Here is a 25,867-nt window from a genome sequence, read left to right as displayed (position 1 = left end):
AGTTTGCGTTTGATTTGAAGAATTTGGGGAAAATCTTTGGGAATCCTGCTCGCTTCGGGTGCCCGCTCACACCAATGGGGTGGCAAAACACAGAGCGTGTTGGCAGACGTAGCGAAAGGGCACGGTGGGAAATGGCAGGGGCTTGGGGGACTAATTAAGGAGGCTTAATGAGCGGAGCGGGGCTAGTTTGGCCTCGCAGCAGCCTTTGGTTCTCTGTCCCAGATATCGTCACGGGGATGCGATTCACCTACGACTGCAAGCATCTCATCACCGTCTCAGGAGACAGGTACCCGAGCACCCGAAAAGCCCCCGTCCTCCTGCAGCCGTGCTCGGGGGGCTACGGGCGGATTTCTGTGGTTAATCACGCCCCATGCCTCGCAAGAACCAGCTTTAGAGAGCTGTGGGGGGGGTGCACACGGCAGGTGAATTAATTCACCCATGCTGGGGGAGTTAATGGAATTCAGGGTGTTAAAGTAAAGCCCTCGTGCCCCAAATCTGGGGGAAAACCTGCCCCCCAACGCCACCTTTCTGCCCCAGCTGCGTGTTCATTTGGCGCCTGGGCCCCGAGCTCACCAGCAGCATGAGGCAGCACCTGCTGGAGCTCAACCAGCTGCAGCCCCAGAGGGGGAAGGAGCCCGCGTTCCCCGTGCCCTTCAGGTACAGGATGGGGGAAAAACGTGCGTGGTCCGCCCCTGGGGGTGCCTCCGGCCCCTCACTCCCACCCCCCAACACCCTCGGGACTGGCTCCACGGCCCCTCTCCAGCAGGCGGGACACAGACGTGGCCGTCCCCGGTGGTGGAGGGGGACCCTGCGACGAGGAGCCTGGCGTGGAGCAGGACGAGGCCGCGACCACGCAGACCCCGTCCAAGGAGGACCTGGAGCCGCGTGAGTCCAAAGATTTTCTCTGTCCCCCACCCTGCGTGGCTGTCCCACAGCTACGACATCATCGGCATAAGCGAAACCTGGTGGGATGAGTCCTGTGGCTGGTGTGTGGTGGAATTTTCTCCCAACAGAGGCAAACAGCACCTCTGTAGCCCTGCCATGTCACACGACCTCGCTTCAAGTTGGACTTGATGATCCTTAAGGGTCCCTTCCAACTCAGGATATTCTAGGATTCTATGATTCTATGAGTCCCCACCTGGTCACAGAGCCCAACCGTGGTGTCTCCACTCTGCTCTACGCTCCATACTGTTCCTTAGAGCTAGCACACCAGGTTCCCCCAGCGCAATAGCATCCAAGGTTGGAAGCCTAGGGAACGCTCAGGTAATGCAGCTATGCCCTACCCTGAAAGCCTTTTCAATGCTGTGCATTTTCTTTAAAATGTGAATGTTAGTTTTATTTTCCTAGTTACTTCAGGCAATTGCACCACAGGCAGGTGCTGAGCTCTGCTCTCTGGGGACAGTGACAGGACCCGAGAGAACAGCACGGAGCTGGGACAGGGGAGGCTGAGGCTGGGTGTTAGGAAAAGGTTTTTCACTGAGAGAGTGGTTGGGCACTGGGACAAGCTGCCCAGGGCATTGGGCATGGCTCCAAGCCTGCAGGAAGTCAAGACAAGTCAAGCGTTTGCACAACGCTCTAACATTCTCTGATATCGGGCGGTTCTGTGTGGAGCCTGGCGTTTGACTCAATGATCCTCGTGGGTCTTGTGTGGGAAAGGAATTTGCAGGTGGCTTTGCACTATTGCACACATTCCTGAATTAGAGATAATGAAGAAATAATCGTAGAATCGTAGAATATCCCGAGCTGGAAGGGACCCATAACGTTCAAGTCCAACTGCTGGCACTGCACAGGTCTACCCAAAAGTGCAGACCACGTGACTAAGTGCACAGTCCAATCGCTTCACTGCACACCCCCCCCCCCCCGCCGTGTGAAGTCCCCCCATTGGCTGCCGCGGGATGAGAGCGCTGCGCCGGTTGGCCGCCGCTCGACGGCGGGGGTCACGTGGGCAGCGAGCCCCGCCCCCCCCCGCGCGGCCATGGCAACCATTGCCCGCCATGGCAACAGCGCCCGGGTCACGTGGACAGGCGGAAGTGGGGGGCAGCAGCCCCGCGGTTGCCATGGCAACGGCGCCCCCCCCCTCTCAGTGCCCCCCCCCCCCCCCCCCCAAAATCGAGGCGGCTCCCCCCCCGCTTTACAATAATAATTTTATTTATTTTAACATCTTTAATTACAGACAGTAAAACCGCCCAGCCTGGGGGGGGGGGGGACAGCCGGGGGCACGGCCCCCCCCCCCCCTATTGCTTATCAGGGGGAGCAGCCCCCCCCCCCCCCCAAAATGCCACCCCCCCCCCCTCCCCAGCGCAGCCCCCAAACTGGGAGCACTGGGAGGAGGTGGGGGGGGGGGGAGGGGAGGAATAAATACAATCTTCCAATATATTAAAAACGCCCTGGGGGGGTGGAGGGGGGGGAGGGGGGGGTGGGGGGTGCGGTTGGGGCTTTTTTGGGGGGGGGGGGGGGGGGTGAGGGGGGGGGCACACCCCTGGGTGCCGCGGGGGGGGTCACATCATGCCCAGCTGCAGCAAGGGTGTTGGCGTACATCATGGGCTTGACATTGGGGTGAGGCTGGGGGGGGGGAAAAAAAGAGGAAAAAATGGGGTTGGGGGGCCCGGGGGGGGAGGGGGGGCACCCCTGAACCTGCCCCCCCCCTTCCCCAAATCCCACCCGGGGGGGCTGCCCCTCCCTTGCACCCCCCATAGCCCCCCACTCCCCCCAAAGACCCCCCCCATAGCCCCCCCACGTCCCCCCAAAGCCCCCCCCATAGCCCCCCATCTCCCCAAACCCCCCCCCAAAGCCCCCCGACTCCCCAAAACCCCCCCATAGCTCCCTCTAGACCCCCCCCAGCCCCTCAAAGCCCCCCCCATGCCCACAAAAGCCCTCCTGTGCCCCCATCGCCCCCCCCCCGTTTGCCCCATAGCCTGCTTATGACCCCATGAGCATCCCCCCCCCAAAAAAAAAAAACCCTTCCCTATGTCCGCCCCCCCCCCCAGGCCACGGGGTGTGTGTGGGGGGGGGGACATAGGGAAGGGTGTGGTGTCCCCAACCACCCCCAAGAGGATTTGAGGCTTCTGGGGTTGAGGGGGGGGTTACCCGTGGGGGGGGGGGGAGGGGAAGGGGGGGGGTGTCTCGGATTTGGGGCCCCCCCCCCCAAAAAAAACTCACCACTGCTGTGAACTGGTGGAAGTCGGGGCGCAGGTCGCCGCCTCGCAGGTGGATGTAGGAGCCCATATTGCCCATCTGGTCACTGCGGGGGGGGGGGGGCACACAAAAATTGGGGGACACCGAGAGGGCCCCCCAGAGAGGTGCTGGGGAGGGGGGGGGGCACGAAACCCACCCCGATCCCCACAAAAAATGGGGACACGAGGATGGTGACTCCGCCACCCCCCCCCCGGGCGGCCCATCCCAACGCCTCACAACCCTCCCAGAACAGAAATTCTTCCTAATATCCATAATCTGGGGCCCTAATGTCCGTAATCTGGGGTCCTAATGTCCGTAATCTGGGGTCCTAATATCCATAATCTGGGGCTCCTAATATCCATAATCTGGGGTCCTAATATCCATAATCTGAGGGTCCTAATGTCCGTAATCTGGGGGTCCTAATATCCATAATCTGGGGTCCTAATGTCCATAATCTGGGGGTCCTAATATCCATAATCTGAGGGTCCTGATATCCGTAATATGAGGGTCCTAATATCCATAATCTGGGGGTCCTAATATCTGTAATCTGGGGGTCCTAATATCCGTAATCTGAGGTCCTGATATCCGTAATTTGAGGTTCCTGATATCCATAATCTGGGGGTCCTAATGTCCATAATCTGGGGGTCCTAATATCCGTAATCTGGGGTCCTAATATCCGTAATCTGGGGTCCTATTATCCATAATCTGGGGATTCTAATATCCATAATCTGGGGGTCCTAATATCCGTAATCTGGGGTCCTAATATCCGTAATCTGAGGGTCCTAATATCCGTAATCTGGGGTCCTAATATCCGTAATCTGGGGTCCTAATATCCGTAATCTGGGGGTCCTAATATCCGTAATCTGAGGGTCCTAATATCCATAATCTGAGGGTCCTGATATCCGTAATCTAAGGGTCCTAATATCCATAATCTGGGGATCCTAATATCCATAATCTGAGGTCCTAATATCCGTAATCTGGGGTCCTGATATCCGTAATCTGGGGGTCCTAATATCCGTAATCTGGGGTCCTAATATCCATAATCAGCGGTCCTAATATCCATAATCTGGGGATTCTAATATCCATAATCTGGGGATCCTTATATCCATAATCTGGGGGTCCTAATGTCCGTAATCTGGGGGTCCTGATATCCGTAATATGAGGGTCCTGATATCCATAATCTGGGGATCCTTATATCCGTAATCTGGGGTCCTAATATCCATAATCTGAGGTCCTAATATCGCCCACAGCCTTTCCCTCACCCACCCAGCCCCTCGCTAGCACGGGACGAGCTCGGGGGCTCCGCGGGGGACCTGCCTTTCAGCTCAGGGGTCCCCCTGGAGCTGGAGGGGGGGTGGCACGGCCGTCCCCCCGTTGCCACTCACCAGTAGTTGGGCGCGGAGAAGACGGTGACGCACTTGCCATCGTGGGCCACCTCGTAGCCCTCGGGCTTGACCTCGTGGCTGCGGATGATGTAGTCGAGGCGGTTGCGCTCCAAGAAGCTTTTGGTGACGTCCGGCCCGAATTGGCAGCTCACCCCCCTCTTGCTGACCGAGCGGCCGTTCTGGAAAGGTTTTGGGAGGGGGGGAGTCACCGTCACAGCCCCCCCCCCCCCCCAACACAAGGGTTATTTTGGGGGGACCGGGCCCCGTTGTTGTAGGGCGGCGAGCAACTCACCTGCGGCTGCGGGTCCGACCACAGCAGGTCGCACATGGGACCTGCACGGGAGGTGTAGGGTTAGGGACCCCTCCCCAAACCCCACAGCGGGTGGGGGGGGCGGGGGGACACAGGGGACACCCCCCCATAAAGCCCCGAGTCCCACCTGAGTCTGGGGGCTGCCGGTTCCTCTCGATCTTGCGGATGTCGTCGAGGGTGACGCCGTCCTCGCTGAAGAGGCCACCGTGCATGATCTGGGGGGGGCAGGCAGGTGGGCACGGGGACACCCCCGGACCCAAATGGGGACAACCCAAACAGGGACACCCCCCAGGACCCTGACCCCAACAGGGACATCCCCCAGACCCCCATGGGAACAGCCCCCCAGACCCAAACTGGGACACACCAGACCAACACAGGGGAGGCCCCCACCCCACACAGGGACAGCCCCCCCAGACCCCCAACCCCAACAGGGACAACCCCAGACCCACGTAGGAACAGCCCCCCCAGACCCCAAATGGGGACAGGCCCCCTAGGACCCCCACACGGGGACACCCAATGCCCCCCCACCCATACGGGGACAGCTCCCTGGACCCAAATGGGGATGACCCCCAGGCCCCAAATGGGGACAGCCCCCCAGGACCCTACATGGGGACACCCAATGCCCCCCCACTCACATAGGAACAGCCCCCCAGACCCCAAATGGGGACAGCTGCCCCTGGAACCCTACACGGGGACACCCAATGCCCCCCCACCCACACAGGGACAGCCTCCCGGACCCCAAATGGGGACAGGCCCCCCAGGACCCCACACGGGGACACCCAATGCCCCCCCACCCACATGGGAACAGCCCCCTGGACCCAAATAGGGATGACCCCCAGGCCCCAAATGAGGACAGACTCCCCAGGACCCCACACAGGGGCACCCAATGCCCCCCCACCCACACGGGGACAGCCCCCCCAGACCCTGACCCCAACAGGGACAACCCCAGACCCACATAGGAACAGCCCCCCAGACCCCAAAAGGGGACAGCCCCCCTAGGACCCTACACGGGGACACCCAATGCCCCCCCACCCACACAGGAACAGCCCCCTGGACCCAAATGGGGACGACCCCCGGGCCCCAAATGGGGACAGCCCCCCCAGGACCCCACACGGGGACACCCAATGCCCCCCCACCCACATGGGAACAGCCCCCCAGCCCCCAAATGGGGATGACCCCCAGGCCCCAAATGAGGACAGACTCCCCAGGACCCCACACAGGGGCACCCAATGCCCCCCCACCCACACGGGGACAGCCCCCCCAGACCCTGACCCCAACAGGGACAACCCCAGACCCACATAGGAACAGCCCCCCACGCCCCAAATGGGGACAGGGCCCCCAGGACCCCACACAGGGACACCCAATGCCCCCCCACCCACACGGGAACAGCCCCCCAGACCCCAAATGGGGATGACCCCCAGGCCCCAAATGGGGACAGGGCCCCCAGGACCCCACACAGGGACACCCAATGCCCCCCCACCCACACAGGAACAGCCCCCCAGACCCCAAATGGGGATGACCCCCAGGCCCCAAATGGGGACAGGCCCCCCAGGACCCCACATGGGACACCCAATGCCCCCCCACCCACACAGGAACAGCCCCCCGGACCCCAAATGGGGACAGTCCCCCCAGGACCCCACACGGGGACACCCAATGCCCCCCCACCCACACGGGAACAGCCCCCCCCAGACCCCAACCCCAACAGGGACAACCCCAGACCCACATAGGAACAGCCCCCCACGCCCCAAATGGGGACAGGGCCCCCAGGACCCCACACAGGGACACCCAATGCCCCCCCACCCACACGGGAACAGCCCCCCAGACCCCAAATGGGGATGACCCCCAGGCCCCAAATGGGGACAGGGCCCCCAGGACCCCACACAGGGACACCCAATGCCCCCCCACCCACACAGGAACAGCCCCCTGGACCCAAATGGGGACGACCCCCGGGCCCCATATGTGGAAAGCCCCCCCAGGACCCCACACGGGGACACCCAATGCCCCCCCACCCACACAGGGACAGCCCCCCCCAGACCCCAAATGGGGACAGGCCCCCCAGGACCCCACACGGGGACACCCCCAACCCACACGAGGAAAGCCCCCTGGACCCAAATAGGGACGACCCCCAGAACCCAAATGAGGACAGACTCCCCAGGACCCCACACAGGGGCACCCAATGCCCCCCCACCCACACAGGAACAGCCCCCCGGACCCCAAATGGGGACAGTCCCCCCAGGACCCCACACGGGGACACCCAATGCCCCCCCACCCACATAGGAACAGCCCCCCCGGCCCCAAATGGGGACAGGCCCCCTAGAACCCCACATGGGGACACCCAATGCCCCCCCACCCACACGGGGACAGCCCCCCCGGCCCCCCCCCGGGGTCACCCACCAGCACTTTGCCGTTGATGCACTGGGCCAGGGGCAGCCACTCGAAGACCTCGCTGAAGAGGGCGAACATCTGCGCCGTGTACTTGGCCTTCACCTCCCCTTCGAAGCCGTAGATCTGGTTCATGTTGTCCGTCTCGTGGTTCCCTGCGGGGACACGCAGGTGGTTTTTGGGGGGGGGGGACAGGGCCAGGGACCCCCCCCCCCCCTCCCCTCCCGAAATCAGCCCTGAGGATTGGGGACACGCCAGGCAGCCGGGACAGGGGGCGAGGAGCTGAGGAGGTGGGATGGGGCACACCTGGGGGAGTGGGGCCCCAAATGAGTCCCCAAAACCCAGGACAGGCAACGAGTCCCCAAAACCCAGCCCCACAACCAAGGATGGGGGACGAGTCCCCAAAACCTGGCCCCAAAACCCAGGACAAGAGTCAAGTCCCCAAAACCCAGCCCCACAACCAAGGACGAGGAACGAGTTCCCAAAACCCAGCCCCACAACCAAGGACAGGGGACGAGGCCCCAAAACCTAACCCCAAAACCCAGGACAAGGGTCGAGTCCCCAAAACCCAGCCCCACAACCAAGGATGGGGGACGAGTCCCCAAAACCCAGGACAGGCGACGAGTCCCCAAAACCCAGCCCTACAATCAAGGAAGGACAGGGGACGAGTCCCCAAAACCTGACCCCAAAACCCAGGACAAGGGTCAAGTCCCCAAAACCCAGCCCCACAACCAAGGATGGGGAACGAGTCCCCAAAACCTGGCCCCAAAACCCAGGACAAGGGTCAAGTCCCCAAAACCCAGCCCCACAATCAAGGAAGGACAGGGGACGAGTCCCCTAAACCTGGCCCCAAAACCCAGGACAAGAGTCAAGTCCCCAAAACCCAGCCCCACAACCAAGGATGGGGGACGAGGCCCCAAAACCTGGCCCCAAAACCCAGGACAAGGGTCGAGTCCCCAAAACCCAGCCCCACAACCAAGGACAGGGGACGAGTCCCCAAAACCTGGCCCCAAAACCCAGGACAAGAGTCAAGTCCCCAAAACCCAGCCCCACAACCAAGGATGGGGGACGAGTCCCCAAAACCCATCGCCGCAGCCAAGACCGGGGCACGCAGCCTTGTGGCCCCAGGCAGGGGACACAATCCCAGGACGTGAGGGACAAAACCCCACAGCCAGGGCTGCTCGACGCAGCCCCACAACCTGCCCCATGACACCCAGCACCCGCGGCGGCCGCCTTACCTCGGAGCAAGTGGAAGTGATCGGGGTAGAGCAGCTTGAAGCCGAAGAGCGTGAGGATGACCTCGACCGAGAAGGAGCCGCGGTCCACGAAGTCCCCGTTGAATATCTGCGGGTGGTTCAGGAAAACAGCCCCTTTTCCCCTTTTTTTTTTTGTTTTTTTTCCCTTTTTCCCCCACCCCACGCTGCCACCCGTCCCCACGACGTCCCCTCGGCCGGGGGATACGTAGGGGTTGGACTCGGAGGGCAGCCCGTTGAGCTCGAAGATGTTCAGCAGGTCGTAGTACTGCCCGTGGGTGTCCCCGCACACCGTCAGCTTCTCCGTCTGCGTTTGGGACCGAACGTCACCACCCAGAGTTGGGGGGGGGGACACCTCCACCGGGCCCCCCCCAGGGTGGTCCCAGCACCCGGCGAGGGGCACCCACCTCCTTCAGCGTCGTTTCTACCAAGGTGGGCAGCTTGGCCAGCACCTCCTTCACCTGCACCAGGATCTGCCGGGGCAAACGGGCAGCGGGGAAAAGGGGGGGGGGGGGGACACACACAACGGGGGACATGTGGCACTCGGGGGACGGGGTGGTCCCCACCGAGGGGCTCTGGGGTGGGAGTTTTGGGAGATCTGGGGCACCTGGTAGGCGCATTTTCTGTGGAGTTTCTTCTGCTCCTTGTACCACTGCATCAGCTCCTTCATGAAAGCCAGCGTGACTTTGCCGTCCTCCAGCTTGGGGCCGCTGTACTCGTCCTCGATGGCTGCAAAACGAAGCCCCCCCCCGACCCCCCCGGCAGCTGGTGACACAAGGGGACAACGGGGACAAGGCCTCAAGGGGCCGTGGTGCACTCAGCATCCTTCCCTGAAAGCTCGTGGCCCCCAGGAAAATACCCGGGAGCTCTCCGGGGGTGCTCACAGGCACCCCGAGGACCCCAAAACTCTTCTGGTGACCCTCACAGGGACTCCGAGACCACCACGGGGACCTCGTGGGTCCCTCAAGACCCTTCAGGACCCTTCAGGACCCCCCGCTGCAGTTCCTCAAGGTTCTCACTGGAACCCAGAGCCTCTACTTGGACCCCAAAGCCCCCCCCAGGACCCTTCCAGGTGATCCCGAGGTTTTGCCAGGGATCTTTGCAGGGATCTGCCCCCCCCCAGGATCCTCATGGGGGCTCTCAAAAGGACTCCAAGACCCCCAAGGAGACCCCAGGCCTCTGCTAGGACCCATCACAGCCCCCCACAACCCCTGTGGGGACCCTGAGCCTTCCCTGGAGACCCTCACAGCCATCCAAGACCCCCTAGCAGAGCCCCAATCACCCCCAGACACCCCCAGAGCACCCGGGACCCTCCGAGAGGACCCTCAACTTTTAGCAGAGACCCCCAAGTCCCCCCATAAGCAGCCCCAGGACCCGTTTCTCCTGCCCTGTCCCCAGAGAAAGCAGCATCTGGACTTTGGGTGTGTGTGGGGGGGGGTGGGGGGGGACACGGGGAGAGCCTCACTCATGCTCTCGATGTCGAGGGAGTCGACGACGGAGCGCTTCTGCTCGTCGCTGGCGATGGCCCGCTCGAAGGCCTTCTGCTTGACGATTTTGTTGCACTCCTGGTACTTCAGCTTGGCGTCCTTGTCGTTGGGCCTCACCTTCACCACCTGCAGGGCCCAAGGCGTCAGGGGACGGGGACACGCGCCCCCCCCATCCCCCTCCAGGGGGTCCCCAGGGTCCCCGAGGATTTCTCTGGCTGCAGGCAGACCGCGTGCCCCACGGCACCCCACAGCTCTGATGGTCAGGGAGGGGAACAAGGGGGGGCCCTGACAGCACTCAGGGGGCATCAGGAGGTCCCCAGGCGGCCCCAAAGCTTTAGGGCATGTGGGGAGGGGGCCATAAGGCCCTGAGCGGGCAGGGAACTCACTAACAGAGTGGGGATGGACACAAGGAAACCCTCATGCTCTTGTTTGTTGTTTTTTTTTTGAGGGGGGGTCTGAGACAGCTCCCCAGAGCCCCCCTCCTCATTTCTGGGTGCCGTCAGCACGGCAGGGAGGCTCTCCCAGCCCTCCTGGACACCACGGCGAGGCCAACCCACGGGGCTACCCCCACCAACAGCCCTCAGGGCTGCTCCGACACCGCGCGGGGGTCCCTGAGCCGCTGGAAAAAAAGGGTAAAAAAGACAAAACGAAGCCACCGAGCCCCCCCACGCCCCCTCCCTCCAGCCTCACCGTCTCGTAGTCGCGCAGGGCGGCCTTGAACTTGCCCAGGGCCATGTTGCTGGCGGCGCGGCGGTAGTAGCCCTTGACATACTTCTTGTCCAGCTCGATGGCGCGCGTGGCGTCGGCCAGGGCGTAGCCGTAGCACTCGGTGCGCAGGTAGGCCAGGCTCCGGTTCCCATAGTAGATGGCGTTGCCGGGGTTCAGCTCGATGGCGCGGCTGTAGTACTCCACCGCCTTCTCGTAGTCCTTCCCTGGGCCACCGGCAGGCGTCAGCGGGGACGGAGCCCCGGGGTGAGACCCCCCCCCCCCACCCCAAAAAAAAAAACAAACAACCCCCTCACACACACCCCAGGGGCTCGCCACGTGCTGCTCGGTGCGGCGGCTCTGCTGAGCGCCGCGTCCCCCTCCCCTAATTGGGGCTCTTCTCTCTAACTGCCTCCCTATCTGGCAGCCCCCTCCCCTTTACCACCCCCAAAAGCTCCCTATCTAGCAGGCCCTTTCTCCTCATTGCCCTCAGTGGCTCCCTATCTGGCAGCCCCCTCCCCTCACTCACCACAAAAGCTCACTGTCTGGCAGCCCTTTTCCTCACTGACCCCAATAGCTCCCTATCTGGCAGCCTCCTCCCCTTAGTATCACCCTATCTGGCAACCCCTTGCTCTCATTTCCCCCAATAGCTCCATACTTGGCAGCCCCCTGCCCCCAGCAGCTCCCTATCTTGCAGCCCCCTGCCCCCATTGCCCCCAATAGCTTCCTATTTGGCAGCCCACTCCCCTCATTAGCTCCCTATTTGGCAGCCCCCTGCCCTCATTGCCCCCCAATAGCTCCCTATCTGGCAACCCCCTGCCCCCATTGCCCCCAATAGCTCCCTATCTTGCAGCCCCCTGCCCCCATTGCCCCCAATAGCTCCCTATCTGACAGCCCCCTCCCCATATTAGCTCCCTATCTGGCAGCCCCCTGCCCCCATTGCCCCCTATCTGGCAGCTCCCTGCCCCCAGCAGCTCCCGATCTGGCAGCCCCTTGCCCTCATTGCCCCCAATAGCTCCCTATTTGGCAGCCCCCTCCCCTCACTAGCTCCCTATTTGGCAGCCCCTGCCCCCAGCAGCTCCCTATCTGGCAGCCCCCTCCCCATATTAGCTCCCTATCTTGCAGTCCCCTGCCCTCACTGCCCCCAATAGCTCCCTATCTTGCAGCCCCCTGCACCCATTGCCCCCAGCAGCTCCCTATCTGGCAGCTCCCTGCCCCCAGCAGCTCCCTATCTGGCAGCCCCTTGCCCTCATTGCCCCCAATAGCTCCCTATCTGGCAGCCCCTTGCCCTAGTTGCCCTTAATAGCTCCCTATTTGGCAGCCCCCTGCCCCCAGCAGCTCCCTATCTTGCAGCCCCCTGCCCCCATTGCCCCCAATAGCTCCCTATCTAGCAGCCCCCTGCCCCCAGCAGCTCCCGATCTGGCAGCCCCTTGCTCTCATTGCCCCCAATAGCTCCCTATTTGGCAGCCCCCTCCCTCATTAGCTCCTTAACTGGCAGCCCCCTCCCCTCACTAGCTCTCTATTTGGCAGCCCCTGCCCCCAGCAGCTCCCTATCTGGCAGCCCCTTGTCCTCACTGCCCCCAATAGCTCCCTATCTGACAGCCCCCTCCCCATATTAGCTCCCTATCTGGCAGCCCCCTGCCCCCATTGCCCCCAGCAGCTCCCTATCTGGCAGCCCCCTGCCCCCAGCAGCTCCCTATCTGGCAGCCCCTTGCCCTCATTACCCCCCAATGGCTCCCTATCTGGCAGCCCCCTGCCCTCATTACCGCCAATAGCTCCCTATTTGGCAGCCCCCTCCCCATAGTAGCTCCCTATCTGGCAGCCCCCTGCACCCATTGCCCCCAGCAGCTCCCTATCTGGCAGCCCCTTGCCCTCATGACCCCCCAATGGCTCCCTATTTGGCAGCCCCCTGCCCCCAGCAGCTCCCTATCTGGCAGCCCCTTGCCCTCATTACCCCCAATAGCTCCCTATTTGGCAGCCCCCTCCCCATATTAGCTCCCTATCTGGCAGCCCCCTGCACCCATTGCCCCCAGCAGCTCCCTATCTGGCAGCCCCTTGCCCTCATGACCCCCCAATGGCTCCCTATTTGGCAGCCCCCTGCCCCCAGCAGCTCCCTATCTGGCAGCCCCTTGCCCTCATTACCCCCAATGGCTCCCTATTTGGCAGCCCCCCGCCCCCCCGACTCCCCCCCCCCCCCCCCGACTCCCCCCCCCCCCCCCGGCGGTACCTTTGAAGAACTCGTTGGCCTGGGTCTTGAGGGCCTCGGCCTCGGCCTGGTCCTGCTCCGCGGGGCTCGGGGGCCGCCCGGGGCAGCCGCAGCTCTCCGCCCGCTCGCCGTCCGCCATCGCCGGGCCGTAAAGCGCCCCGGCCGCCGTTACCCGCCGCGCCGCCGCCGCCGTCGCAAACGCGGCCGCGCCCGGCGGCACTGTCGTAAACGGGCGCGCGCCCCCGGGGGCGAGGCGAGGCGGGGCCGTAGAGGGGAGCAGGCGGAGCGGCCTCGCGACCAGGAATTAATTAAAGGGCATAAATTTGTGTTCGGAACCGGGGTTAGAGGCTTGGATCAACCAATCCACCCCTTTGAGCTCGGGGATTATATATTTATATATAAAAAGGCTTTTTCAGGACAAGCCCTGGAGGAAAAATGGAAGGGAAGTGGACGGGACCGTACCAGGTACCACTGACAACACAGCGCCACTGAGATCAAGGAGCAGGCAGCTTGGATCCGCTGTGCAAGGGTGAAGAAGGCCCCGGCGAGGATATGGACCACCACTCCAATTGGACCAAAATTATGGTTTTCCAGATCCTAATGATTGCGGGGGTGTGGTTGTCAGATTTGGGGTGGGCAACTTGGGATGAGAACTTACACCTGACCTTAATACAAATATCTCAAGTAATTAATAAGACGAGATGTTGGGTATGCACCCATCTGCCAGAGCATGGGAGTGTAGGGGTGTATCGTGTAGCATAAGGGTGTAGTGTTAATTGGGATTCCCTTGCCTGCAAGTTTAGCTTGGGCTAATTTGTGGGAAAACACAGCTTGGGGTCGAAAATATGAAGAAGTTTTGGAACTAGAAGTGAGTAGCTTCCTGCCGTTGGAATCTTACTATGGATGGGTACAAAGGTGTAACCTGCCTAAGGGTATAGGAAAACAGGATTGTATAAATACGAGTACTACTTATGTGGGGAATCAGACATCTTGTAATTGAACAATTGATATTAGTACGACTAGCGGCTGGGCAAATTCAACCAGCTGGCCAGTTCCAGAAGGAAAAGGGTGATGTTGGCTATGCAGTGATACAGCCCGTAAGGTCTTGCCCGAGAATTGGAAGGGAACTTGCACTCTTGGAGCGGTAGTCCCCAATATGACAGTACATGATGTAGTGCCTCGAGGTTACTTGAGAAATCATATCCAGAGAATCAGAGGAAAAATTAACAATCCATTGATAGAGAGACACACCGCTTTTCGTAGTTTCGTTCGATGGTTTATCCCATGGTTAGGAGTGAGTGAATTGGAAAAGGCGATAGTTAATATTTCTGCAATTATAGAGAAGTTAGAAAACAAAACTCTGGATGCTATAAAGGCTCAACAAGAAGAGATATCTAGTTTATCACAGGCAGTATTACAAAATTGGATGTCCCTAGACTTGTTACTGGCCGCTCAAGGGGGAGTCTGTACAGTAATAAACACAAGTTGTTGTATGTATGTAGATCAGAGTGGAAGGATCTCTACCGACCTGGAAGAAATATGGAAGCAGACAAGGATCCTACATGAGATCAGTAAAGATGATCTTTCATATTTAGTTTAGTTTTAGTGAAATATGGAATAAGTTAACCTCCTGGTTGCCCAATTTCTAATGGTTGAAACAAGTTTTCATTGCTCTAATCGCATTAGTAGAAATTAGTTAGGAATATTTGTGTTAGGATTATGTTGTTTAGATGCCTGCTGTGTTGTGTTACTGCAAATAATAGAAGTATCTGATGCAAAAGAATTTGCATGGGAAAAGAAAAGGGGGGATTGATTAAGGAGGTATTGGGGAGGCAAGGACAATCCCCAGACATTGACTGTATATCTCGAAACAAGACACTGGAACTCATGATAAGGAAGCGGCAGGCGGACAGAGAAACGAATGTAAGGACTATAAATCTCAAAACTGGACATTGGAATTCATTATAAAGATACAACAAACGGAAGAATTAGCAACAACCAGCTCTTGCAATTAAGAAACATGCCAATTCAGCAGATTCCTGACCAAAGGTGAAAAGTACACTGTGAGGAAGACTCCCAAAGACCCCTGCCCACGTCCCAAAGACCCCTGCCTGCAATTCTTGGGAGGCTCTACGCAGGCGCAAGGTGCCAAAAGGCTAATTAGCATGAGAAGCGAGGGAAGGCGGGGGTAGGTAATGAATATGTATAGGTGCTTGTAGAATATTGATAGATTGATTGTATAAATTCAAGACTGCTTTCTGCTTTGGGTATGCACGATAGGTGGAGAGATCCCCCGTGCATCCAGCGCTGCAATAAAGAATAGACCACTTAAAGGAATTTCAGCTTCGATCTTTGAATCAAGGGGCAATGACAATAGAGAGGGGCAGGGACCATAGAGATGGGCAATGACCATACAGAGGGACAATGACCATAAAGAAGGTCAATCACCATAGAGGGAGTAAGGGACCATAGAGAGGGGCAATGACCATAGAGAATGACAATGACCATAAAGAGGGTCGATGACCATAGAGAGGAGGGGGACCATAGAGATGGGGCAATGATCATAGAGAGGGGCTAGAGAATGATAGTGACAGGCAATGACCATAGAGAGAGGTGAGAGGACCATAGAGAAGGGCAATAACCATAGAGAGGGGCAAGGACCGTAGAGATGGGTAAGGACCATAGAGAGGGGCAATGACCATAGAGAGGTGAAGAGACCATAGAGATGGGGCAACGACCATAGAGAAGGGCAAGAGGATGATAGCGACAGGCAATGACCATAGAGAGCGGCAATGACCATAGAGAATGACAATGACCATAAAGAGGGTCAATGACCATAGAGAGGGGGGGGACTATAGAGAGGGCAATGACCATAGAGAAGGACAATGACCATGAAGAGGGTCAATGACCATAGAGAAGGGGGGGAACCATAGAGAGAGGCAGGGACCATAGGGATGAGTAAAGACCATAGATAGGGACAATGACCATAGAGAGGGGCGAGAGGATGATAGAGTGGGTCTATGACCATAGAGAGAGACAATGACCATAAAGAGGGTCAATGACCATTGTGAGGAGGGGGGACCATAGAGAGAGGCAATGACCATAGAGAGGGACAATGATTATAAAGAGGGGCGAGGGGACCATAGAGAGGTGAAGGGACCATAGAGAGGGGCAGTGATCATATAGAAGGGCGAGAGGACTATAAAGAGGGGCAGTAACCATAGAGATGGGCAATGACCATAGAGAGGGACAATGACCATTGAGAGGGGCAATGACCATTGAGATGAGCAGAGACCATAGAGAGGGTTACGGACCCTAGAGATGTGCAATGACCATAGAGAGGGACAATGACCACAAAGAGGGTCAATGACCATAGAGAGGGGCGAGAGGACCAAAGAGAGGTGAAGGGACCATTGAGAGGTGCAATGACCATAGAGAGGGGCGAGAGTATATCAGAGAAGGTCAAAGACCATAGAGAGGGACAATGACCATAAAGAGGGTCAATGACCATAGAGGAGGGGGGACCATAGAGAGGGTCAATGACCATAGGAAGGGGTGAGAGGACCATAGAGAGGAGCAATAACCATAGAGAGGGTCAGAGACCATAGAGAGGGGCAATAACCATAGAGAGGTGTAATGACCATAGAGAGAGTCAATAACCCTAGAGAGGGGCAGAGATCATAGAGAGTGTCAGGAACCATAGAGATGGGCAATGACCACAAAGATGGTCAATGACCATAGAGGGGGGGGACCATAGAGAGGGGCAGGGACCATAGCGATGAATAAGGACCATAGAGATGGGCAGAGACCATAGAGAGGGTCACGTACCTTACAGATGGGCAATGACCATAGATAGGGACAATGACCATAAAGAGCATCAATTACAATAGAGAGGGAGGACCATAGAGAGGAGCACGGACCATAGAGATGGGCAATGACCGTAGAGATGGGTAGTAACCATAGAGAGGGGCAAGAGGACCATAGAGAGGGGTAATAACCATAAACAGGGTCAATGACCATAGAGGGAGGGGAACCATAGAGAGGGGCAGGGACCATAGAGATGAGCAGGGACCATAGAGAGGTTCATGGACCATAGAGAGGGGCAATGACCATAGAGAATGACAATGACCATAAAGAGGCTCAATGACCATAGAGGTGGGGGACCATAGAGAGGGGCAGGGACCATAGATTGGATCAGGGACCATAGAGGGGGCACAGGGAACATAGAGGGGGGCAATGACCATAGAGAGGGTCAATGACCATAGAGAATGTAAGGAACCATAGAGAGGGGCAAGAGGACCATTGAGAGGGGCAATGACCATAGGGAGGGGCAGGGACCATAGATTTGGGTAGGGACCATAGAGGGGGACAGGGACCATAGAGAGGGGGCCATGACCATAGAGAGGGGGCAAGAGGACCATAGATGGCCTTAGAGGTACCAGAGTGGCCATGGTGCTTCCCGTGGCCCCCTCCCCAGGTGCCCCCATAGGAGCGTCCCCCCTCGTGTCCCTCCCTCCCCCGGTGCCCCCCCCCCCAGGCAGAGGCAGAGCCGTCGGAGGTTCAGGGCCGGTTTATGGGGGTGCAGGGGGGGGGGCACAGCATTGCGGGGGGGGGCGGTACAAGGCCCCCCAAAGCGAAACAAGGGGGAGGGTGCGGGGGGGGGGGGGGCTGGGGGTGTGCGTGTGGCTCCCAGCGGCTCTGGGCCCCCGCCCTTTGCAGCACCATGGGGGGGGGGGGGGGGGGCCTCGGGTGAGCCCCCCCCCCCACCCTGCGCCCCCCCTTTCCCCCCTCCCGCCCGGCTCAGGCCACACGAGAGCCGAGCGCGGAGCTGGGCCCGATGAGCGGCCAGGCTGGGGGGGGGGCCGGGGGGGGAGCGGGGGGTGGCGTTCACACGAGGCTCTTGCACGAGGACGGCTCTTGCACGGGGGTCTTGCACGAGGGTGGGGTTTCGCACGAGGATTGTGCACGAGGGCAGCTCATGCACGAGGGTGGTTCTTGCACGAGGGTGGTTCTTGCACGAGGCTCTTGCACGAGGGCAGCTCTTGCACAAGGCTCTTGCACGAGGGCAGCTCTTGCACAAGGGCGGCTCTCGCACGAGGCTTCTGTATGAGGCTGTTGCACATCCGCAGCTCTTGCACGAGGCTCTTGCACGAGGGTGGCTCTGACACAGGTGGCTCTGACACGAGGGCAGCTCTTGCACAACTGTTGCACTAGGCTCTGTGCGTGAGAGCAGCTCTTGCACAAGGGCAGCTCTTGCACGAGTGCGACAGTCGCACGAGGCTCTTGCACAAGAGCAGCTCTTGCACAAGGGCAGCTCTTGCACAAGGCTTCCAAGTGAGGCTCTTGCACAAGGGCAGCTCGTGCACGAGGACGGCTTTTACATGAGGGGGTGGCTCTTGCACGAGGCCCTTGCACGAGGGCTTCCCTCTCCGGAGCTCCCGGGGCTGCGCAGGAGGGAGCTGTATAAAAAGGGTCCCAGCGGGGGGGGGGGGGCACTGCCCCGGTGGTCCCAGATGGTGGGGGGGGGGGGGGGGGTCCCCGGGGCCCCCCCCAAAGGGGCATTTTCAGCCCAGCACCGATTGGGGGGATGCACCCCCCCCACAAAGCCCCCCCCCGGGGAGGGGGGGGGCAGGCCGAGGTAGGAGGGGGGGGCCTAGGAGGCCCCAGCGGGAATTTGGGGGTCTCATGGGTTTTGGGGTGGGGGGGGGGGCATGTGCTGAGGGGGGGGGCCCCAAAATTGTGGTCTGTGAGGGGGAGAATTTGGGGGGGGGGCAAGGGGGGAGGGAAATGGTGGAAATTGGGGGGTACTGGGGGCACCTGAGGGTTGGGGGGGGCACTGTGTGGGGAGGGGGGGGGGGACGTAGCTTTGGGTGCCCCCCCCCCCATTTCTCGCTGGGGCCATCGCTCTCCCCATGATGCATCCGGGGGGGGGGGGGGGGAAGGTTTGGGCCCTCCCCCCCCAGTTTTGTGGGTCGGGGGGGGGGGGGGCACTGTTGGTGTTCCAGCCCCCCCCCCCCCCCCCACTTTGGGGGGCTTTGAGGGGTGTTTTGGGGGCCCCCATTTGGTGTTAGGGGGGGGTCGTTGCCTTGGACCCGCCACTGTTGTGGTTTTTTTTTGGGGGGGGGGGGGGGGAATCATGTGCCCCCCCCCCCCTCAGTTGCTCTCCAGACGTGGGCCCTGGGGGGCCCCCCACCGGGACCCCTTCGACCTCAGTCTCCCTCCTCCTGGGGGGGGCCCCGGGGGTGGGACCTCCGGCAGGGCCAGGCCATCACCCAGCAGCGCTGTGGGGGGGGGGGCAAAAAATATTATTGGGGTGCCCCCCCCCGCCCCTCCCCCAGTCACCCTTAGTAGTGCCCATCCCCTGTGTGGGGCTCCCCCATCGTGGATACCCCCCCCACTATCACGCACGCCCCTGATTTTTTTTTTTGGGGGGGGGGGCAGTTTGGGGCTCCCTGCAGGTCTCAGCCCCCCCAGGTTAGGACCCCCCCCCCCCCCCCGTGTTTTGGGCCCCCCCCCTCGGTTTCAGCATCCCCCCTTTTGGGTGCTCCCCCATGGTTTTGGGTTTACCCCCCAATTTGGGGATCCCCCCCAAGGTTTTGAGCTCCTCCCCCCCTCCCATCTCAACCCTCCCCCCCCCCCCTTCAGGCCCCCCCCCGTCACCGAGGGGCTGCTCCTGCCCCAGGCGGGGGCTCAGCCCGGGGGGGGTCGTCCCCGCTCAGCAGCAGCCCCTGTGGGGGGGGGTGACAATAGGGACGTGGGGGGCAGGGGGGGGGGCAGGACACCCCCAACCCCCCCAGCCTGTCCCCAACCCCCACCATTTCCCCTCCCTCCCCCCCTCGTGCCCCCCCCTCCGCCCCCCCTCCCCATTCCCACGTCCTCCCTCACCCCCTTTGCCCCCCCCCCACCCTCCTGGGTCCCCCCCCCCACATCCCTCTGCACCCCCCCCGTGACCCCCCCCAATTACCCCTTCCCCCCTTGGGACCCCCCCTCAGTATCCCCCTCCGTGTCCCGTCCCCCCCCCCATGACCCCCCCCCCATGACCTCCCCCCCTGTACCAGGCCGAGGGGGGGGCAGCAGCTGGGGGTCGAGCTCGGGGCGCTTCAGGGGGGCCCCCACGTCCTCCCCGGTGGGGTCCCTCGCCCTGTGCAGTGACGTCACACCCCCCTCAGGCCACGCCCCCTCAGGCCACGCCCCCCTCGGGCCACGCCCACTCAAGCCACACACACCCTCCCCCCTATTCTCAGCCTCCTGCAATGAGCAGGCCCCGCCCCCCAATCCATCACCATGACCACGCCCCCCCCCCCGGTCACGCCCACATAAGCCACGCCCACTTCGACCACGCCCCCAGCCACGCCCACCGAGCACAGCCCCTTAGCCACACCCTCTGACCACGCCCCTACCCCGACCACGCCCCCAGCAACGCCCAACCAGTGCCCTCTTTAGCCACGCCCCCTTAGCCACGCCCTCCCTTTAACCACGCCCTCCAGCCACAATTTCTCCCTGACCATGCCCCCACCAATACCCAATTGGCCACGCCCCCAACCACGCCCCTTCACCATACCCATCCAGCACCACCCCTTAGCCACGCCCACCCTTAACCACGCCCCCTCAGTGACCACGCCCACAGCCACGCCCACAAAGTGTGCCCCCATCCATATGTTCTTGACCACGCCCCTTCCCTGACCACGCCCCCTTATCCACACCCCTTTTGACCACGCCCCCAACCACGCTCATTCAGCACCCTCCCTTAGCCACGCCCCCTGACCATGACCACGCCCCCCGACCACGCCCCCATCCGGCCCTTGGCCCCTCCCCTCCGTTAGCCCCGCCCCTAGCCCCGCCCACCTCTTCCTGGCGGGGCGGGGCATAGGGGCGGGGCCGGGCCCGAGGGCGGGGTCACTACCCCAGCGCGGGAGGGCGGGACCTGGGCGGGGCGGGGCGGGCCTCGTCCAGGGAAGCTCCGGGCCCGGGGGCCGGGGGGGCGGGGCCTCGGCCGAGGGGGCGGGGGCCGGCGGGGCGCTGGCCCCGCCCCCTTGGCGCCTCGGCCCCGCCCAGCTGGAAGTCGCCCGTCCATGGGGATGTAGGGGGCCAGCATGGCCAGGTCCAGGGGGGCCGCCTGGGGGGGGGGGGGTGGGGTGGGTAGCAAGGGGGGGGTCCAGGGGGCGCCCCCCAGCTCTGGGGCTGCCGGGTGCGGTTCTGCGCCCCCCCCGCGGACCCCCCCCCCAAATACCTGCAGGCGCGTGCCGGGCCCCGGGGTCCCGGCAAAAAGCTTCTGCACCTCGAAGAGCAGCTCGTCCCCGGGGGGCTGGGGGGGGGGGGGGCACGACCATGGAGACCCCGGGGACCCCCCCAGAGCCCCCGGTGGGCTCCTGGAGGTCCCCAGCCCGGATAGGACGCCCCCCCCCCCCCCCCCGGGACCCTCCCCCCAAGGACCCCCCAGGAACCCCCACAGCCCAGCCACGACTTCCAATCCCCCCCACCCCCCCCCAGTGGTCCTTTTGGGACCCCCCCCCCCCACAGACCCGCCCAGTAGCCAGGGAAGGACCCCCCCCACGTACCCGGTACCCCCCCCTCCCTGCAGACCCCCCCATAGCCCAGCTGGGAGCCCCAAAGCCACCCCCAAGACCCCCCCCCATGGACCCCACCCCCCCCAAGTAACCCCCCCCTCCAGGGACCACCCCACCCCCGGAACCACCCCCCCCCAGGGACCACCCCTCAGGGCCCCCAAAGCCGCCCCCTAATTCCCTGTCCCCCCTCCCCCTTCCCACCCCCCGCCCCTTTACGTGCCCATTCATCCCCATTTTCCCTGCTCCCACCCCCCCCACGACCCCCCTGAGCCCCCCCACGCCCCCCCCCCCACATTCAACCCCCCAGAATCACCCAAGACCCCCCCTCAAGCTTTGCCAGCTCCCCCCCCACCCACCCCAACACACGGCTGAGACCCCCCCCCCAAAAAAAAATCCCCCCCCCCCCCCCCATTAAATCACCCAGCTCCCGGGGGGGTCGGACTCACCGGGGAGGGGCTGCGGGGTCGACGGCGGGGGGGGGTCGGGGGGGGGGTCGAAGATGGGGGCGAGGAGCCGGGCGAGCTCGGGGGAGCAGAAGCGCCGGGGGTCCCGCTGCAGCGCCGCCTCGGGGACGTGGGCCGGCCGCACGAACGCCAGCACCCGCGGCCCCCCCACCCCCTGCCCGTGGCGTTAATTGGGGGGGGGGGACCCTGAGGGACCCCCCCCATAGCACCCCCAAACCTCCCCAGGGCTGTACCCTCCGGATAACCCCCCCCCCCCCTCCGCCCCCCCACCCCAAAAGCCCTAGGACCACCACAGACCCTCCCCCCAAAGCGCCCCAGGGACCCCCCCTCGATCCCCCAATGCCCCCCCCCCCCAACCCCAGGACCCCCCCTCAATCCCCCAATGCCCCCAAAGCGCCCCAGGGGTGCCCCCCCCCAACCCCAGGACCACCCCCAGCTCCTCATCACCCCCCGGACCCCCACGAACCAAACCCCACGGCCCCCCCCATTCCCTCCCAGTGCCCCCAGTACCCCCACAATGTGCTCCCATTGCCCCCCCAAACCCCTCCCAGTGCCCCCAGTACCCTCCCAGCAGCCCCCAACCCTTCCCAGTGCCCCCAGTGCCCCAACCCATCCCATTCCCAGTGCTCCCAGCACCCACATCCCATCCCATCCCATTCCCAGTTGCCCCCAGTGCTCCCAGTGCACTTCCCAGTGCTCCCCAGTACCCCCAGCCCAGCCCATTCCCAGTGCTCCCCTTTGCCCCCAGTACCCTCCCAGCACCCCCCAACCCTTCCCAGTGCCCCCAACCCATCCCATTCCCAGTGCTCCCAGCACCCCCATCCCATCCCATCCCATCCCATCCCATCCCATCCCATCCCATCCCAGCCCAGCCCAGCCCAGCCCAGCCCATTCCAGTGCTCCCAGTTGCCCCCAGTTGCTGCCAGTGCTGCCATTGCACTTCCCAGTGCTCCCAGTCCCCCTAACCAGTCCCATTCCCAGTGCTCCCCGTGCCCCCAGTACTGTCCCAGTTGTCCCCGATGCACTTCCCAGTGCTCCCAGAGCACTCCCCAGTGCTCCCAGCACCCCCATCCCATCCCATCCCATCCCATCCCTCCCATCCCATCCCATCCCATCCCCATCCCATCCCATCCCATTCCCAGTGCTCCCAGCACCCCCATCCCATCCCATCCCGTCCCATCCCGTCCCGTTCCCAGTGCTCCCAGTCGCCCCCAGTTGCCCACCGAGGCTGAGGTTGAGGACGGTGGTCGGGGGCGTCAGGGCCGGGCGCGGGGGGGGGGCAGGCGGCGCCCCTCACCCCGGCGTTGGGTCTGCTCCAGCGACAGCACCACCCCGCGCTGCTCACGCGGCTGCGGGACGGGACCCCCCGCCGTGGGCACCCACCCCATCAGGGGCTGGGGTACGGGGTGCTGACCCCCCAAGGGGCACGCGGTATGGGTACGGGTGTAGGGTGCGGGGTGCTGAGCACCATAAAGTTATAGGGTACGGGGTGCTGCCCCCCCCCCCCCAGGAGATAGGGTATGGGGTGTAAGGTACGGGCTGCTGAGCACCATAAAGTTATGGGGTACGGGGTGCTGACCACCATAGAGGTATGAGGTATGGGGTGCTGAGCACCATAAAGTTATGGGGTACGGGGTGCTGACCCTCCAAGGGGCACCAGGTATGGGTACGGGGTATAGGGTACGGGGGTGCTGAGCACCATAACGTTATGGGGTATGGGGTGCTGAGCACTATAAAGTTATGGGGTATGGCGGTGCTGACCCTCCAAGGGGCACCGGGTATGGGTACGGGGTGTAGGGTGCAGGGTGCTGAGCGCCATAAAGTTATGGGGTACGGGGCGCTGAGCACTATAAAGTTATGGGGTATGGGGTACTGAGCACTATAAAGTTATAGGGTATGGGGTGCTGACCCCCCCAAGGAGATAGGGTATGGGGTGTAAGGTACGGGGTGCTGAGCACCATAAAGGTATGGGGTATGGGGTGCTGAACCTCCAAGGGGCACTGGGTATGGGGTGTAGGGTACAGGGTGCTGAGCACCATAAAGTTATGGGGTACGTGGTGCTGAGCACCATAAAGGTATGAGGTATGGGGTGCTGACTGCCATAAAGTTACGGGGTATGGGGTGCTGAGCACCATAATGTTATGGGGTATGGGGTGCTGACCCTCCAAGGGGCACCGGGTATGGGTACGGGGTGTAGGGTACAGGGTGCTGAGCACCATAACGTTATGGGGTATGGGGTGCTGCACCCCAAGACGCACTAGGGATGGGATATAAGGGATGGGGTCGGGGTGCTGCACCCCAAAAGGCGTTAGGGATGGGGTACAGCCTATGGGGTATGGGGTGCTGCACCCCAAGAAAATTAGGGATGGGATATAAGGGATGGGGGACAGGGTTCTGCACCAAAAAAAGTGCTAAGGATGGGGTACAGCCTATGGGGTATGGGGATACCGCACCCCAAGATGCACTAGGGATGGGATATAAGGGATAGGGTCGGGGTGCTGCACCCCCAAGACGCACTAGGGATGGGATATAAGGGATGGGATCGGGGGTGCTGCACCCCAGAAGGCGTTAGGGATGGGGTACAGCCTATGGGGTATGGGGATACCGCACCCCAAGGCACACTAGGGATGGGATATAAGGGATGGGGTCGGGGTGCTGCACCCCAGAAGGCGTTAGGGATGGGGTACAGCCTATGGTGTATGGGATACCGCACCCCAAGACACACTAGGGATGGGATATAAGGGGATGGGGTTGGGGTGCTGCACCCCAAGAGGCGTTAGGAATGGGGTACAGCCTATGGGGTATGGGATACCGCACCCCAAGAAAATTAAGGGTGGGATATAAGGGATGGGGGGACAGGGTTCTGCACCCCCAAAAGGCACTAAGGATGGGGTACAGCCTAACGGGGTGCGCAGAAGCCCCTGTAGAAGCAGCGGGGGCTGGGCTATAGGCGTGAGGGGGGGGGTGCCCGTCCCCGTGGCCCCGTGTCCCCGTGTCCCCGTGTCCCCGTGTCCCCGTGGCCCACCTGAGGACGAAGTGGAGGCAGACGATGCCCTCGGGCTGGGCGCTGCGGCTGTTGGCGATGACGGTGGCCTGGGTCTGCGCCACAGGAACCCCCCCCGCTTGGCCAGGAAGCGGGTACTGGCTCGTCACCCGCCTGGCCCTTGCTCAGCACTGCGGCCACCCCGGGGACACGGGTCACCCAAGGGTGCCGGGGGGGGGGCGCGACAAGGGGTGCTGAAGGGGGTTTGGGGTGCCCAGAGGGTGTTGGGGGGGGTAGTGGGGTGCTGAAGGGGTGCCCAAGGGAGATATTGGGGTGCCCAGAGGGTGCTGGGGGGGGTAGTGGGGTGCCAGGGGAGATATTGGGGTGCCCAGAGGGTGCTGGGGGGGATATTGGGGTGCCCAGGGGAGATATTGGGGTGCCATGGGGTGCCTGGAGGGGGATATTGGGGTGCCCAGGGGGATATTTGGGGTGCCCCCAGACATGCCCAGGAGCACTGGGGTGGGATTTTGGGGTGCACGGGGGGGGGGGGGGGCATTGGGGTGCGATGTCAGGTTTGGGGTGTGCGTGTGTGGGGGGGGGGATATTAGGGTCGGGGCTCCGGGCAGGACATCGGGGCTCTACGGGGAGCAGGTGGGGAGGGCTGTCGGGTTGAGGGGGGGTCCCAAAGGTGGGTGGGGGGGTGGGGGGGGTAAATTTTGGGGTTCGGGGGGGGGGCACTCACGGGTGTGCACGCTCCTGCTCAGGGTGTCGAGTCGAGTCGAGCGGGCGTGGACGTACTCGTAGAGGGAGCAGCCGAGCAGCTCCTCGGGGGCGTACCCCGCAACCTCCCCGATCCTACACACCGGGGGGGGGGCTTTTTTTTTTTGGGGGGGGGCCCTATGGGGTCCCACGGGTCCCCTACGGGGGTCCCAAGGGGCCCTTATGGGGAGT

General features: G+C 62.3%; 1 protein-coding gene across 1 annotated transcript; it reads right to left on the bottom strand.

Annotated features, from left to right (window-relative positions):
* Positions 1-2,483: 2,483 nt before the first annotated feature.
* On the bottom strand, positions 2,484-13,055 carry PPP5C (protein phosphatase 5 catalytic subunit). The gene is given in 14 exon segments (XM_084304201.1): positions 2,484-2,522; positions 2,524-2,562; positions 3,160-3,241; positions 4,560-4,738; positions 4,852-4,892; positions 4,997-5,084; positions 7,264-7,406; positions 8,490-8,595; positions 8,713-8,811; positions 8,912-8,977; positions 9,112-9,233; positions 9,970-10,117; positions 10,682-10,923; positions 12,924-13,055. Coding segments are annotated over 14 exon segments (1,497 nt in total). The 5' UTR covers positions 13,042-13,055; the 3' UTR covers positions 2,484-2,498.
* Between the last annotated feature and the right edge of the window lie 12,812 nt (positions 13,056-25,867).

This window comes from Netta rufina (genome assembly GCF_964035555.1).
Source record: "Netta rufina genome assembly, chromosome: 36".
Classification (NCBI taxonomy): Eukaryota; Metazoa; Chordata; class Aves; order Anseriformes; family Anatidae; genus Netta; species Netta rufina.
The sequence above is the reverse complement of the archived record's forward strand: the minus strand, read 5'-3'. Positions and strand labels throughout refer to the sequence as shown.